At 55.6% G+C, this 16,045-nt stretch overlaps 2 protein-coding genes across 3 annotated transcripts in view; one reads left to right on the forward strand and one right to left on the reverse strand.

The window, feature by feature from the left end:
* MYO1D (myosin ID) overlaps positions 1-4,993 on the reverse strand; it is a 147,864-nt gene extending 142,871 nt beyond the window's left edge. For both annotated transcript variants that reach the window (XM_027711871.2, XM_039384018.1), the window contains exon 1: positions 4,612-4,993. In XM_027711871.2, coding sequence (XP_027567672.1) covers positions 4,612-4,706 — 95 coding nt within the window. In that variant the 5' untranslated portion in view covers positions 4,707-4,993. The remainder of the gene's footprint in view (positions 1-4,611) is intronic.
* Positions 4,994-5,279: 286 nt separating this feature from the next.
* On the forward strand, positions 5,280-7,958 carry LOC113983089. The gene is made up of 3 exons (XM_027711869.2): positions 5,280-6,864; positions 7,110-7,311; positions 7,677-7,958. Exons 1-3 carry the CDS (start codon positions 6,656-6,658, stop codon positions 7,875-7,877), a joined length of 612 nt encoding a protein of 203 aa, XP_027567670.1. The 5' UTR covers positions 5,280-6,655; the 3' UTR covers positions 7,878-7,958.
* Positions 7,959-16,045: the final 8,087 nt, after the last annotated feature.

Here is a 16,045-nt window from a genome sequence, read left to right on the forward strand (position 1 = left end):
AGGGAAGAGCAGAAGGGGTGGGAAACAAAGCAAGAATCCAATGGGATCCACATCCCTGCTGGGATTTTGGCCTCTCAGAACTTCAAGTTCATCCCTGGAATGTCCAAGGCCAGGTTGGACGGGGCTTGGAGCAGCCTGGGCTGGTGGAAGGTGTCCCTGCCCGTGGCAGGGGGTGGCACTGGATGAGCTTCCAACCCAAACCACTCTGTGATTTTATGATTCTGAAGCCCAATTTTTCATGATTTTAAAGCACAACTCCCTGTTTCAGTTTGCTACAAGGTTTTTCTAGGGCTCCAGCCCACGCCCCAGCACAGCAAACACTTCCCTCAGCAGCAAACACTCACAGAACGTTCTCAGAGGAGTTCCACATTTCTCAGTACAGATTCCTGACGCCAAAAATATTAATAATCATAAAAAATATGATCAGTCTTTCAAAAGTGTCTGCAATAAATAGGAATTTAGAACTGTTGGGGTGTCCTGTGCAGTTGAACTCAGTGATGCTGATGGGTCCCTTCCAGCTCAACATATTCTATGTCTCTATGATTAATTTGAAAATGTTGGGATTTTTGCTATAAAATACTTGAGAAAGTAAAAAAATTACCTTTTAACACTTTTTTTTTTAACCATGTTTTTATGAAGTGCTGCTGGAAGAGGCCAGAAATCACCACATGTGCAGGGAGACAACTGCAAGGACTATGAAACCCCAGCTCTCTGCACCACATCCTCGGGCTCAGGTGGGCTGAGATGACCAGGAACCACCTGAGCAGCAACTACAGGCTTCCCCAGCGGGTTTCATGCTGGAACTAGTTGGAAAAAAAGGAGGAAAACAACTCCAGATTCATTTTATGATCATTACATATCACCAGGTGCTCTCCCTGCCTTCCTTTCATGCATCCTTGAGTTCTTTAATAACAGTGACACAGCTCTGGTGTGTTCCCAGGAGGGGATTTGCACAGTCAGTGCTGATGAAAAACGAGCAACTCGCTGGAAAGCAGGAGAAGATGAGTCAGGTGGCACCTGCTCCCGAGGCAGATGTGGGAACACAAAGACCCAGCTCACGTGAGACTGCCCAAAACACTCCCTGATGCTGCAATAATAATTGTCTGCTTTTCCCCTGCCTTCCAGAGCCCTCAGCTGGGATTCAGAGGTGCTGGGGTTACCCATGGTTGGGATGGATCAGGTTTTACTCTCCTGCAGCTGCTCTGAGCTGACTCCTGCAGCCATCCCTGAGCCTGCAGAACAGAGGGTTTGGGAACTCCAGCTCTCCCTCTTTGCATTTTAGAGCCCTGAAGTCTGATTTCTTTATCAAGACCATGCAGAACACTCTTTGCAGGGTAAGACAAGAAACAATCTATAAACCAGGATATTTCGTATTTGTGAAAAATAACCTCCTTGCCCTCTTCCTTACCCAGAAGTAAATTAAAAATGATCACTTTCACCACTTGAAGTGTTCTCTGTGGTGCAGACAAAAACAAGGTGCTGCAGAGTTTCCTGTCTCTCTTACCCAACAGTTCCCACCGAATTTCATTCACACCACAGTGTCTGCAAAGGCTGAGCAGCTCTGGCCCCTCCAACAACCCCTCTCCACAAGCCCCACCTTGCTCCACCTGCTGTGGAACAGTCACAGCCACGTTGAGTCAACCCCACTGAAATAAGGAGTTCTATCAATCCAAAGCAGGATGTTCTCCCTTCCCTTACTCGAGTACAAATAAATACTTGGCTGCCACTGAGAGACCCGAGAGCTGCTGGAGGTGAAAAAGGTTCCCTGTTTTAAGGAGTCCTTTAATTACTGTGACATCCTCTGACAGGAATTGGGATGCCAACCCCTCCTGCAGCAGAGCACCTGCCCCCAGAGGGGAGCAGGGACTGTCTGAAGTCAGCTGCTGATGCACAAACTGCTCAAATTCGGCTGTTTGGAACAATTCTGATTTACAAGCCCCTCAAGGAACAATTGTCTGGTAAAGCTTTGGAGGTTTCTCTAAAGAAACAAAGCTACTGAGTCCACACTAACTGTTCCCATAGTCCTGCTTTCATCATTTTTTTTAATTGTTCTGATGACTAAGAATCAAATCCAGAGGCTGGGACTGAGAACTGAGGCATTCAAGGACAGGATGACTTTTATTTACAATAAATTGTAACATTCAGTGACTGCTGAGTGTCCAGTGAAACAGCCAGTTCATTAAGGAGCTGTAAGACATGGCCATGAAAAAGTCCTGACACTGTGATATTCCTGCTGAATCACCACCCAAACCTACAAATGACTGGGCACGAGTGCAGGGCTGGGAAAGGAGGCAGTAAAGTCCCCCTGCATCCACCCCCCTACCCAGACACGCTTCACCCAGCCCACGTCAGCACCACCAAGTTCAGATATTACAGCAATGAAAAGTGCAACTTCACCCTTTCTCTTTTTCCCACTAGAGACATCCCTGGGGAAATATCCTCGTGTGCACCCAGACTGGTATGATTTCAGTTCCACCCACATCGGGGCTCTCTTGGGAACTGAATCCAGCACAGCCCGTCTTGGGTCAGGCAGTGACCCCAGACAAAAATAGCTCTGGCAGAAAGTTGGATTTAAGGAAAAGGGTGGAGCCCATCCCAGTGTAAAGTGAACAAACCCACCACTGGCACTGAAGGATGGAGCAGCAGCAATCCCTCAGCACACGAGCAGCACAAAGGTGACTCGTGCCATCTGCACAACGGGACCCCAAGCCCTGGGCAGGGCAGGATCCGGGCTGGCAGCTGGGTCTGACACAACTCCACACGTGGCAGCAGCAAGAGCTGATTGCCCTCTCCAGAGCAGTAAAACAAGAGAGCAGCCCGAGCATTGTAGGACACCAGGAGGCTGTCCTGACAACACCCTCAGGCACAATCAGCAGCAGCGCAGAGGAAAAAATAAATCGAGTTACACACCAGGATCCAGAACCACCGGCTCGTTCTCTTTTCTGCTCATCCTTTCACACAAAATTAGCCAAGTCTGCCCCTGCAAGGCGCCTCTCAACTAATTAATTTGATTCCTTAAGGCAGCCAACATCCTATGTTGATTTTTCAGCTATCTAGCAATCCTTTTCCAATCCTTCATTGTACTGGAAATGACAAGGTACATCTGAGAATTACACATTAACCAAAGAATAAAACCCCAAGAACAAACCGTGACACACAAGTTTCCTGCTAATTACAGGAAATTAGCAGGAGCCCTTTCTAATATGATTAGAATGCCACGGAGTGCCCAAATGAACAACAAATTTAAACTGTCAGAGGCACTGCAAAACGCATTTAAATCTGACACCGCCTCATGTTCAAAGCTCAACCATTCTCATTGCATTTTTCTTGGTATTTAGAGCACAAATGCCCTCTCCGCCCAAACAGAAACACAAAATGGAAAAGAAAAATAACACGAAGTGTTCTGGTTGTTATTCCACCTCGCAGGATGCGAGCCCTGCAGGACACGGGCACAGCCGTGTGGCACAAAGGTTCCCGAGCACTCAGCGGCTGATGCAGCCAGACCACGAAACCTACAGATTTCACCCAGAGGAGGCATCACAGCCGTCCGAAAAAGCTTGATTTTCTCCTTCCTCAGTAGTTTTAAGCCTGCTGAGGGAGCTCAGCCCCCCTCTCTTCCCTCGGGTACCGCCAGAGTCACTCCCAGGTGTGTCCAACACCCACACGGACCTGACGGGTCATTGATTCCAACCATCCCCAGATTCCGAGTCATTGATTCCAACCATCCCCAGATTCTGAGCGGCAGGAGAGGAACAGGCGGTGAAGCCTGGGGGAACACAGCCAGTAAATCACACTTTTACCCCCAGATCTCCCCCCGGCAATTCTCAAATCCTTGCACGAGCAGGGGCACGGGAGTTTATCGGGAAGAGCTCCCATGAATGTTTTATAGCGGAAAGGGAAAGGCAGCCTGGGAGTCCCCCGGCTCTGCCAGCGCTGCCCAGGATTGAGCTGGACTTCCCAGAGGGAACAGGCAGGAAAACGTGGATCTTCCCGGCACCCATCGCATCCACAGGGGAAATAAAACCGTAAAGACGAGGAAATGTTAATGCACGAGTCCAGGCTGGAGCAACCTTGGACTTGGAGACTTTTATTGCTCTTTTTTTTTTTTTTTGTTATTTTGTTGTGGTTTTTTTTTCCTCCAAAGCGACTTTGCAGGGGGTCAGCACAGGCGAGGAGAGGGGAGGGGGCAGGCTGTCCAGGGAAGCTGTGCCTGGCCCATCCCTGGAAGTGCCCAAGGCCACGCTGGGATACTGGAAGGTATCCCTGCCCACGGTGGAGGGTGGAATGGGATGATTTTACGGTTCCTTCCCACCCAAACCATTCCATGACTCTGGGATATAGGCTAAGATCGACAACACGCTGTTTAAAAGTAAAGTCCTCAAGGTCCCTCCGCTCCTAAAGCATCCCCCGGTCCCACGAGGCAGGCGGGTCTGGACAGGGGGATACGGGGGCAGCTTCCCAGAGGGATGACAGAGCACTCTCGCACCCACCCGGCTTTCCCATTCCATGGAAAAATCCCCAATCCCTGACCCCCCTCGCCCAAGCCGGGGGGTGTGAGGGGATAACCCCCGGGGCAGCCCGGCCGGGGGTCCCCGCCCGCCCCTCACTCACCGCAGCCGCAGGTTCGCCATGAACTCGGGCATGGTCACGGCGTCCATCAGCACGAAGTCGGCTTTGCCGAACTCCAGGCTCTCCTGCTCCGCCATGGCGGCCGCGGGGCGCGTCCGGGGGCCGGGACGAGAGCGGGACGGGGACGGCGGCGGGACAGTCCCGACTTTGGTCCTGACTTTGGTCCCGGCTCTCGGACCGGCCCCAGGACCCGCCTCAGGACCCGCCTCAGGACCGGCCCCAGGACCCGCCTCAGGACCCGCCTCAGGACCGGCCTCAGGACCCGCCTCAGGACCCGCCTCAGGACCGGCCCCAGGACCCTCCTCAGGACCCTCCTCAGGACCCGCCTCAGGACCGGCCCCAGGACCCTCCTCAGGACCCGCCTCAGGACCTCAGGACCGCCTTCAGGACCTCCAGGACCCTCAGGACCATCAGGACCGCCCCCAGGACCCACCTCAGGACCGGCCCCAGGACCCGCCTCAGGACCCGCCCCAGGCGCCGCTCCCCGGCCGGGGGGGGGGTGGGGGGGTGTCACCTGCGGGGGGGCGGGGCCGGGCCCTCACTCAGCGCCCCCTGGCGGCCGCACGCGGCACTGCCCCCCCCGGCCGGAGCGGGGCTGGAGCGCCCCCTGGCGGCGGGACAGGGCCGGGATGGGGGCCGGGATCGGGGCCGGGATCCAGGGAAAAGTGGGGGCTGGGATGGTTCGGAGGGAGAGGATTCCTTCCCGGGGTGTATTCTGGACCCGGGGGAGTCCCCTGCCCCAAGCACAAGGTGCTGAGGGGTCGCATTCTGCACCATTAGACCCCCGGGATGAGGAGTGCAGGGCGCTCCGGGAGGGGGGTCAGATCGGGGGAATTCCTTCCCGGGGTGTATCCTGGACCCGAGGAGTGCCTCCCCATCGCCCAGGGTGCTAAAGGGTCACGTCTTCTATGTGTGAGACCCTCACCCCCAGCCCAGGGTGCTGAGGGGTCACACCCTGCACACGTGGAGACCCCCGGATGGGGGCTGCAGGGGGCTGTCCTTCAGCTGGAGGACTCTTCCCTCTTGGGGTGTATCCTGCACCCAGAGGAGCCCCTGCCCTAAGCACAGGGTGCTAAAGTGTCACATTCTGCACGTGGGGAGACCCTCCCCCCAAAACAAGGTGTTAAGTTGTCACATCCCCTACCTGGGGACCCCCCACCCCACAGAACAGGGTGCTAAGGGGTTATATTCTGCAGCTCGAGAGACCCCCCCTCTCCCCAGCCCAGGGTGCCTCAGGAGTGGATCCTGCATTGGAATGTGCTACAGGGCCACATCCTGCACCCTGTGGAATCTCCATCCCAGGGCAGGGCTGGATCCTGCACCTGGGGGACACCTTTCCCTCAGCAGAGACAAATCCTGTACCCCAGAATCCCCCCCCCTCTTCACAGTGTCCTGCAGGGACACCCACCCCATCCCATATCCTGCAGGGAAACCCCCACAAAGACCCTGCAGGGTCAGGGGCTGCACCCCAGGAATCCTCCCCCTCAAAAAAACACATCCTGGACACTTTGACCCCTTTTGCTGCCCCTCAGCACCAGGAAGAACACCACAGAACGTGGTCCTGCACCAAGAGGGGAGAGAGCAGATCCTGCACCCAGGGGATCCCCCACCCCAGGATCCCCCAGGCAGGGTCAGGCCCTGCCCAAGCACCCCTGGGTGCCGCCCCAGGCCCTGCTCACTGTGGCACTTACTGAACCCCCAGAAACCCCCCAAATTAATGCAGAATAAACCACATAAAAAGTCTCACAGGAACACCCCAGTACCATCCAGAACCAGCCACCTTGGGCTAATTACATTAACGATACTAATTAGTGCACTGGGGCAGGGGGGACCTGGGAGCAGGGCCAGATTCACCCCAGAGAACATTTTGGGCAAGAATGGCTGGTTTGGGTGCAGGAGATGGGTGTGCAGGTGTGAGGTGGTGTGGCCATCCCTGTGCTTGTCCTCATCCCCACCCCTGCAGCTCCCAGACTGTTGAGTGGGAAGGGACCCACAAGGATCAGTGAGTCCAGCCCCCAAGTGAACAATGCCCAGAGGGATGGAACCCAAACCTCGGCTTTATCAGCACCAGCTCCAACCAGCTGAGCTCATCTCGGGCTCTGGGTGGGCCCTGGGTGGGCCCTGGTGGCTGCAGCCCCAGCTGAAAGCAATGAGCTCCCTCCCTATTTATAGGCAGCAGATTCCCCCTTCCCTGTGTGCTCCTGGGGGAGGACAAGGCTGGAGGAGCTCTCAGAGGTGAGCTGGGAAGGAGAAAAATCCTCCCCAATTCCCTAAAATACTCTATTTGTGCTTTACTTTCTAGTGCATTTGGTTCTGTGGAGGGTGTCTTTTGGTTTTGTTTCTGCAATATGCTGAATGCTTCTGGTATTAGTGCAAGTGTCTAATTTGCACGATGCTAATTAGTGCCCTGGGAAGAGCAGGGTGTGTGGGGGTGTGAGGGCAGCAGTGTGTTCAGCCCCTGCCCTGTTCTCCCTTGGCAGAGGTGTTGGATCCACAGCAGCTGAGTGTCATCCCAGCACCGTGTGGGCAGCAGGGATGGAACCAGGACCCCCAGGCCCCCCTGGCCCCCCGAGGGTGAAGGCAGCAGATGGATGTGCCTGGCAGAGCCTCCTCTGCCTCCGGCCCCCCAGGCCGAAGAGGAAGGTGGCTTATTCTGCCTACATGCACAAGCTTCTAAACCAGGTAGTCTTGACTGGGCTGGGGTGCAGTCTCCTGCTTCCCAAGCTCAGCTTGGTCATCCATGTATCCAAGCCTGGATGCTGCGTGTTTGGCTGGGCTGGGAAGCCTTTGACTCTTCTCTGGCTGCCCAGGGCAGTGGTGGAGTCCCCATCCCTGGAGGTGTTTAAAGACATGTGGATGTGGCACCTGGGGACGTGGCTTAGTGGTGGCCTTGGCAGTGCTGGAGGAACAGCTGGATTTGCTAATCTTGGAGGGCTTTTCCAACCTGAATTATTCCGTGATTCCAGCACGAAGCTGTGGGGGCTGGGGCCGGGCAGTGCCGGCGGCTCCTGGAGCTGTGCTGATGCTGTTGGTTGCTCTCCCCACAGACGTGGTCCTCCGGAGATTCCTGCTGGGTGGTTTCTGCCCTGGCTGGGCTGGGCGGCCTGCGGCTCCTCGGGGATGTGGCGCTGGAGGCTGCCAGGCTGTCCCGCGGCAGCCGCAGGAGCCGCCCCGGCCGCCGGGAGGTCCTGCTGGCCATGAAACTGGTGCTGCTGCAGGAGCTCTACAAGCCTCCTCCGGGACCCTGAGCCGGGAGCTGAGGCAGGACGGGACAGTCTTTAGAGTATTTTAACGTGGATTTGGTAAATAAAGGATTTATTGGCATCGTTTAACAGAGTCTCCTGCCTGGGCCGGGACCGAGAGCAGGGTGGGCTCAGGCTGTCGGAGGGCTGGGTACGTGTGTGCCCCGGGCAGGGGGGCAGGAGGAGGGGGTGAGGGCTGGGTACGTGTGTGCCCCGGGCAGGGGGCAGGAGGAGGGGGTGAGGGCTGGGTACGTGGGTGCCCCGGGCAGGAGGAGGGTGTGAGGGATGGGTACGTGGGTGCCCCGGGCAGGAGGAGGGTGTGAGGGATGGGTACGTGTGTGCCCCGGGCAGGGGGGCAGGAGGAGGGGGTGAGGGCTGGGTATGTGGGTGCCCCGGGCAGGGGGGCAGGAGGAGGGTGCTCACACACCTGACTCGGGGAGCACTTGCAGAGCAGCCCTGCGGGCAGGTCAGTGGTCCCCGGGGGTCCAAAGGGCCTCTCTGCTCTGGCAGCCCAGGCTGCTCGGGGCTGGGGGGCAGCTGGAAGCCTCTCTGTGCTGGGTTTGGCCAAGGAAGGGGGAGGAGGAAAGGTGGGTGGGCAATGCCAGGCTCAGAGGCAGCAGCATTCCCTGGCCGTGCTGGGTCGGTGGCGGCGCTGGGGACTCGTTCCTGGGCTCTCATCCCAGGGATGTCTCCGGGTTCTCCTGCCTTGCAGCTTCCAATCCCACCGTGGGGGTGGTCGGGGTGGGTGGCAGTGCCTGAGCTCCCCCCTTCCCTGGGAGGAGTTCCTGGTCCCAGGGAAGTGCCACCAGCTCCTGGCAGTGCTGGGACACCCTCCCTGCAGCAGCTTTCCCAGCCGCTGAGCTCTTCTCCCAGAAACACGGGCAGGAGGCTGGAAAAGGGGATGTCCCTTGTCACCTCGTGCTGGTGTGAGCTGAAGGCTGTGAAATGTCCCCAGAGCCACCCCTGCAGCTGCCTCACCCGGTGGACGCTGCTGGCCTTTGGGGACACTCGCTGGGCTGTGGTGGCACGGTGGCAGTGTCACACAGGGACAGGGGGTGTCACTGGTGTGCAGCAGCTCACGGTGTGACTGAGGTGGCTCTGGCTCTGTCCCCAGCCTGCTCCTGTTTGCTCTCTGTGCTCCCCCGGGTGTACCCAGACCTGTGCAGTGCCGCGGGCTGTCACCTACCAGCGTCCTTTGCCTGCTTCCACAGTAAATATCGGGATAACTGGTGCCCTCGAGGAGCAAGTGCTGCCCAAGGACTGAGGGTTCAGGGGCTGGGCCCAGGGGAAGGCTGGGTCTTGATGCCTCAGCTGCTGTCCTGGCACATTGTCACCCCTGTGCTGAGGGGCTTCAGCTCATCCCCAACCCCCATTCCAGCAGCCCTGACTCTTTGGGTTGATTAGGGTTTGGCTAAAATCCATGGATTTAGGGTCAAGTCCTATAGGAAAGTCCTAGACTTTGCAGAAGGAAGGGGAGCAGCTGACCTTGACACCCAGGCACCCACAGCCCCTGGCAAGGCTGACTTTACCCACAGCATTCCTGGGTGGAATTCTGTTCAACCTGCCCCAAAAGCTCAGCAGAGGAGGAGGAAGGGGAGCATTCCATACCCTGTGATACCATCTGGTTTGGAGCTTCATCACCCTGTCAGGGTGTTTCTCTTGTGTTACAGCACAGAAAAGCTGAGAAGAACATTCTCTCACTATTTCTTGTCCCTGCAGATGGTCCAGACCACTTGCCCTCTCTTTTTCTCTCCTGCTTTATTTATGTCTTTGGAGCCCCAGCTGCTGCTGGGAGGGTGACATGTGAGCAGCTCTTCTGCAGGGAGGCCATGGGACTCTTGAACCTCTCCAGGAACTGTGCAGAGGATCCCTCCTGCCTGGAACTGAGACTGAGCCTGGAGCAACCCCCAGCTCTGAGGGGAAGCAGCTGGAGCAGAGGAGCTGCTGGGAGAGATCAGCAGGGGAGGTTCCTGGGCAGGAGAGGAGGTGTTATCACCTGAAAACCTTTAGCTCACCTGGGCTCTAGACAGACAAAATGTTGGCTGGCACAGGTTGCCCAGAGGAGCTGTGGCTGCCCCTGGATCCCTGGAAGTGTCCCAGGCCAGGTTGGAGCAGCCTGGGCTGGTGGAAGGTGTCCCTGCCCATGGCAGGGGGTGGCACTGGATGGGCTTTAAGGCCTCTTCTAAGCTAATCCATCCCATGGTTCCATAAGGATGTTCTCTGATCTCTTAACTAATCATCTGTCTGTTTTCCCTTTAAAAACATGAGTTTTTGGTAAATTATATTTATCCTTCTTTTTTTTTTTCCTGAGCTTCCTCTGATATTTCTTCTGTTTCATTAGTCAGGGCACCTTCCTCCTTTCCACAGTTCCCCTGCTGGTAAATGGCTCCATGGCTCCCCAGCATTAACCATCTGGGAGGGGGTAACTGTGCCCTTTCCTCTTCTCTGCTTTTTCAAAAAGGGGAAGTAATAAAGAAAATTACACAACACATCAAATTTTCCAGCCCAACACACACAGGATGATGTTACAGTCTGGAACCAGGGAGGAGGATGTTAAACTCTAAACAAACTAAATATTGAGCTCCCAGGATTTGGGGATTGAAAGTGGATACTGTGTCTTCTTCTATGGAGTTTTCCAGGAAACTTTCTGAAGACAGAAATGAGACTTCCCAAGTCTGCCATGTGACTGTTGCACAAATATGTGCCCATTTACACTGGGAGAAGATCAACATCCCCTCTCAGGTCAGTGTGTGCAGAGCCAGGCACCCCGTAAAAGAACCCAGAGGAAGCAGAGTCCTCAAGGCCTTTGCTTCTCATAAGGGGAAATCTTTCCCAAATGTGTTCCTGAGAATCCTCTGGAGGATGTTTGTCTCCCTGGGACGAGGGGGTGGAGGAGGGTTACGGGAATGCCTCGTCCCTCCAACAGCTTCATTTCCTCTCCAGGAAGGAATTGCCCGTGGCAAAGCTTCACTGTGAGCCACTCTGTATTTACATACAAGGCTTGTGATTCCCCAGGCTGAGCAGAGCTGGGAATGCAGCCAAACCCACCAGACTCATCCAAACAGAAGGGAAACATCTTGAGATGTTCCCCAGGTCTGACTGTGGCAGCCTGGATAAAAATGCCACCCCTGTGGCCTGGAGACAGGGGGCTGAGCCCCAGCCAGCCCTGACAGCACAGAGAGGGCTCTTCTGGAGAAGAGAAGGCTCCAGGGAGAGCTGAGAGCCCCTTGCAGGGCCTAAAGGAGCTCCAGGAGAGCTGGAGAGGGACTGGGGATAAGGGATGGAGGGACAGGACACAGGGAATGGCTTCCCACTGCCAGAGGGCAGGGTTAGATGGGATATTGGGGAGGAATTCCTTCCCTGTGAGGGTGGGGAGGCCCTGGCACAGGTTGCCCAGAGAAGCTGTGGCTGCCCCTGGATCCCTGGAAGTGTCCAAGGCCAGGTTGGACGGGGCTTGGAGCAACCTGGGCTGGTGGAAGGTGTCCCTGCCCATGGCAGGGGGTGGAACTGGATGGGCTTTAATTTCCCTTCCAACCCAAACCATTCTGGGATTTTATGACCAGGATGACCATGTAATCCCAGGCTCCTGCACTCTGAGTGCACAGCAATGGGGGGGTTGTTAGCCTGTTACCCCACAGTGACATCCAAATGGTTCTCATTAAAACTCTTAAAAACGCAAAAAGGAAGTTTTTACAGTCTCAAGGCCTTTGACAACACTCACCCAGCTCCAGGGTCACTCCATGATGTCCCCATGGTGGTTCTCCATCCTTCCCCTACATGCCATGGCCCGAGGCAGCTGGAGAGTCAGTGAGGGGAGTGAAACCATCCAAAAGTCCCCTCTGGGAGGGTCGGGTCGGGGTCAGGGCTGAGGGCAGTGAGGGGCTGCTGGAAACAGCAGTGGAGGAGCAGAGCTGGAGGGGTGATTCCAACACACCCCACACAACTCAAACCCCTCACCACGGGTGTTTGTTCCACGGTGTTCCCAATTCCTGGGAAGATCTCAGACACCCAGGCTCCCAATGCCAAAAGAATGTCACAGGTATTTCCTGTCTCTGAAAATCTCTGAGATCCCTGGATCTCACACAGGTTGGCACCTGAGCTCAGCTCTGTGGTGTCATCCCATGCAGCCCAAACCCCTCCCGTGGGATGTTTGTTTAACCTGTGCTTTTTCCCCTTGAAACCTCCCCCAGGGGAGCCTCAGCACCAGAGAACCTGTCCTGGGCTGTGTTCACACCCAGCCAGGCCCCAGTGCCTGGTTAAAGCTCTTACCACAGCTCACCCCGTGATTCCTCACCCTCTCCAGGCAGGCCCTGGGCAGTTTATTCCCTTCTTTTCCGTGGCAGCCTTTTATTTGTTGAGGAGGGTTATCCCAGCAGGGCAGGAAGTGCAGCTGTGGAGGGGAGGCTGGAGGTCAGTTCATCTCCAGCTGTCCCAGGCTCAGCTCCTCTGGACCAAACAATTCTTTCACTCCTCCCTCAGAGATCATATTTTCTAGATTTCCTCTGACCTAGATTAGAAAGAAAAAAGGACCATTTTTCAGGAACTGCTGTAGTAAGGAAGGAGCAAGTGCCAAGTGTCCTTGGAGGTGGGATCTGCTGAGGGGTTCCAAGCTCTCCTCTCATCCTGTGGGCATTGCAGGAGCACGGGACGGGAAGCCAAGGCAGCAAAGCACTTCTGAAAGGACCAACCTCTTTTGTCCAGGCTCCAGAAACCAAAAGGATCGTACCAAATAAATATCCAGCTCCATCAGAATTCCTCATCCTACTGATGTGACCTAAAGGATCCTCAACCTTATGGTTTTCATGAAAATAGGGGATTTATTGGGTTTTCTTTATCCATCAGCTCTTTCACTTTCTTTAGGTGCCTCAAGCAATAACACAGAGCACCCTCACCCACAGCAGCACCCACCTTCCCTGCCCTGGGCCAAAGGGAGAGGGCATGATGCTGCTTATCCTGACCAGAACAGAAACAGCTCCTATTTACCTATCAAAAGGAAAAAAAATACTTTGAAGGATAATTACAGTCTCCTTAAATGGTTTCTTCCCCTTGGAATTCTATTCTATTCTATTCTATTCTATTCTATTCTATTCTATTCTATTCTATTCTATTCTATTCTATTCTATTCTATTCCATTCCATTCCATTCCATTTTTAGTCCCACCATTCCAAGTGGGAATTCTGATCTAAGGGGCAGGTTTCTGGCTGTCAAAGGTGCAGTGAAATGCCTGGGAAGATCCCTCACAGACACCTGGGCTCCCAATGCCAAAAGAATGTCACAGGTATTTCCTTTATCTCAAAATCTTTCAAATCCCTGGATCTCACACAGGTTGGCACCTGAGCTCAGCTCTGTGATATCAGCACAGCTCAGCAGACAACCATCCATCCATTCATCATCCCACATCTGCCATCCCAGCAGAAGGAGCTCCTGAGGGCATGAACTTCCCCAATCACTCATTGAAAGGTGTGTTGCAACTGGGAAGAGGCTTCTTCCCAAGCGTTCCAGCCGGGCCTGGGGCTCTCCTGGCCCTGGGAGAGCAGTCCCAGGGGGAGTCAGAATGGCCAAGGACAGCAGAGCTGCGAGCCATGACCTTCAGTTCCTCTGTGCTCCACTCCCTGGGGAAGCTGGGAATGGCTCTGTGGAAGAGCCAAAATAACCCCCCAAAATCAAGGGTGGGGAGGCCCTGGCACAGGGTGCCCAGAGAAGCTGTGGCTGCCCCTGGATCCCTGGAAGTGTCCAAGGCCAGGCTGGACAGGGCTTGGAGCAACCTGGGCTGGTGGAAGGTGTCCCTCCTCTCCTACTAGAACGAAATATCTGTAAGGTGCCTTCCAAGCCCAACCATTCCATGACTCTGTGGGTGTAGCTTAGCTTTCAAAAGAAATACAACAGCCAAGGAGAGGTCCTGGATGTCCACCTCAGTGGTTTCCAACCAGCTGGGCATGAAAAAGCTTTCCCTGGACCCTGGAGCCCAGGACTTCTCTGACTTCTCTGGCTGCCAGAATTCGTGACCAGCAGAACTCAGCAGAGGAGAGTCCTGTGGATTTAAAGTGAAGCGACGGAGGGCACGTTGTTCACCCAGGGAAATGAGGACACAGAGTGTGGTACAGGAAGGCACAAGGAGGGGGAGTTTGACCCAGAAGAAGCCAAGGGCCGGAGGGAAATAAGTGAAAAGAGACGTGGAAGCGCACGAAGCTGCAGCCCGCTCGTTCCCCCGGGCCCCTCTGGATGGCAGCACAACCCTCTGCTCGCTGTGGCCGTGTCGGTGGCGAACGGTGTGTCCCGGCATCCAGGTCCGTAATGGAGATGCATTCCCAGCAGGAAGCTCTGGGGAAGAGCAGGAGGAAAATGTTTAAGGTTGAAGGAGTCAAAGTAGCAGGGACAGGGTCGTTGTGCTCCAAACAAAGCCAGGACCATCCCAATGTTGGGTGGGCGAGCCCTGCCATGGCTCGGCCAGCGGCTCCTGCAGCCTCCCTACAGCTCCCACGTCTGTTCGGGGTTCCAGGGCTGCAGCTGACCCTGCACTGCCCTCGTCCTGCCGCCAGGGTCTGCCTGCCGGTGCCCCCATCCCTGTCCCACGGGCGTGCTCTGACCACAGCAAGGCCACCCAGAGTGCTCAGGGACTCATCGGCCACCGATACAAAGACACAGGAAATCTCTCCCCAGCTTCTTTCCTCCTCCTGTCCCCTCTCTCCTGGTACCACCACAAAGGCTCAGCCTCTCCCACTGCTCCCCAGCTTGGTTCTCCTGCTCTGCTCTTCCAGCCTGTCCCCGGCTGGGTTCTCCTCTCTGCAAACATTCCAGGACCTTCACATCCTGCTCAAATGGTGGGGCCAGAACTGCTCACAGTTCCTGTGTTTAGGATCTAGGTTACTGGGATTTAGGACGGGGAAATTGGGCTCTAGAAGGTGGGATGAGGGACCACAGGCAGGCTGGGAGCTTACATCAGCAGCCTGGAAAATCTGGAGTGGGATTGGGATCCCACAGCCCTGGTGCCACCGATGGCTCAGGAAAGGCAGTTCCTGTGGGGAGCAGAACTTTGACACTGGAGGGTTCTCCTGCCTGGCAGGGAAAAGGAGAAGGCACGCCAGGACTGGTGGCCAACAGAGCCGTGTGGAGCCGGGAAACACGGCTCATTCCTACCAGGGGAGGGAATTAATTGTTGGAGCAGCTCGTTAAGGTGTTGGCAGGCTCAGCACTGACAGGAGGAACTGACAGCAGACTTTTGCTAGAAGATGTTTTGCATCAAACGAGTTAATTTGAGACTGTCCTGCATCACCCACACGTTTTCTCCAGAGGCAGCCCTGAGTTGGAACGGGGGGTCACAGTGTGGCCTTTGGAGCTGGGGAGCAGGAGCTGACCCTGCTGGCCCTGCAGGCTGTGGGCAAACAGGTCTTTAGTCCATCCCTAAGTGAGGGAATCCTCTGGAGCTCTCGCTCAATCCCTGTGTGGCTGCAACCAAATCCTGATCAAGTAACAGGCTGGGAGAGCTGGGGGGGTTCACCTGGAGCAGAGAAGGCTCCAGGGAGACCTGAGAGCCCCTTCCAGGGCCTAAAGGGGCTCCAGGAGAGCTGGAGAGGGACTGGGGACAAGGGATGGAGGGACAGGACAAGGGGGAATGGCTTCCACTGCCAGAGGGCAGGGATAGATGGGATAGTGGGAATTGCCCAGAGGAGCTGTGGCTGCCCCAGCCCTGGAAGTGTCCAAGGCCAGGTTGGATGGAGCTTGGAGCAACCTGGGCTAGTGGAAGGTGTCCCTGCCTGTGGCAGGGGGTGGGACTGGATGGGCTCTAAGATCCAGGCTGTTCTGAGATTCCATGACAGCAGAGGCAGCCACCAGGTCTTCTCTCCCATCACTCTCCCGCTGCCATGGAGTGTGAGCAGTTCCCAGTGCCACAGCAGTAACTCTTGGCTGCTCAGGCCCGGATTAGACCCTTGATCAGACACCAGTTTCCATCGTGGCCGTTTCTTGTTTCTGACACCTGGCACCAGCAGATGTTGTCCTTACACCAACCAGTGTGTGGGATTTTCCAGGTCTGGGAACAGCACCTCTGCTCCCAGCAGATGGGCAATTAACCCCTTTACCCCTCTTTGGTAGGAAAGGTGGGAAAACCAAAATATGGCTGGTATTTCAGGGATGCTGAGGTGGCCCTGCCCGGGTGTTTGCAGTTAACAGCCTCT

Source organism: Pipra filicauda, unplaced genomic scaffold, assembly GCF_003945595.2.
Source record: "Pipra filicauda isolate LSUMZ 115617 unplaced genomic scaffold, ASM394559v2 scaffold336_size1087642_pilon, whole genome shotgun sequence".
NCBI lineage: Eukaryota > Metazoa > Chordata > Aves > Passeriformes > Pipridae > Pipra > Pipra filicauda.

Bases quoted from the DNA above. Each gene is read 5' to 3' on its own strand.
- LOC113983089 (XM_027711869.2), top strand. From the start codon at position 6,656: ATGCCCAGAGGGATGGAACCCAAACCTCGGCTTTATCAGCACCAGCTC. The intron at 6,865-7,109 runs GTGAGCTGGGAA...CTCCCTTGGCAG, and splicing joins GGCTGGAGGAGCTCTCAGAG to AGGTGTTGGATCCACAGCAG. The intron at 7,312-7,676 runs GTAGTCTTGACT...CTCTCCCCACAG, and splicing joins TGCACAAGCTTCTAAACCAG to ACGTGGTCCTCCGGAGATTC.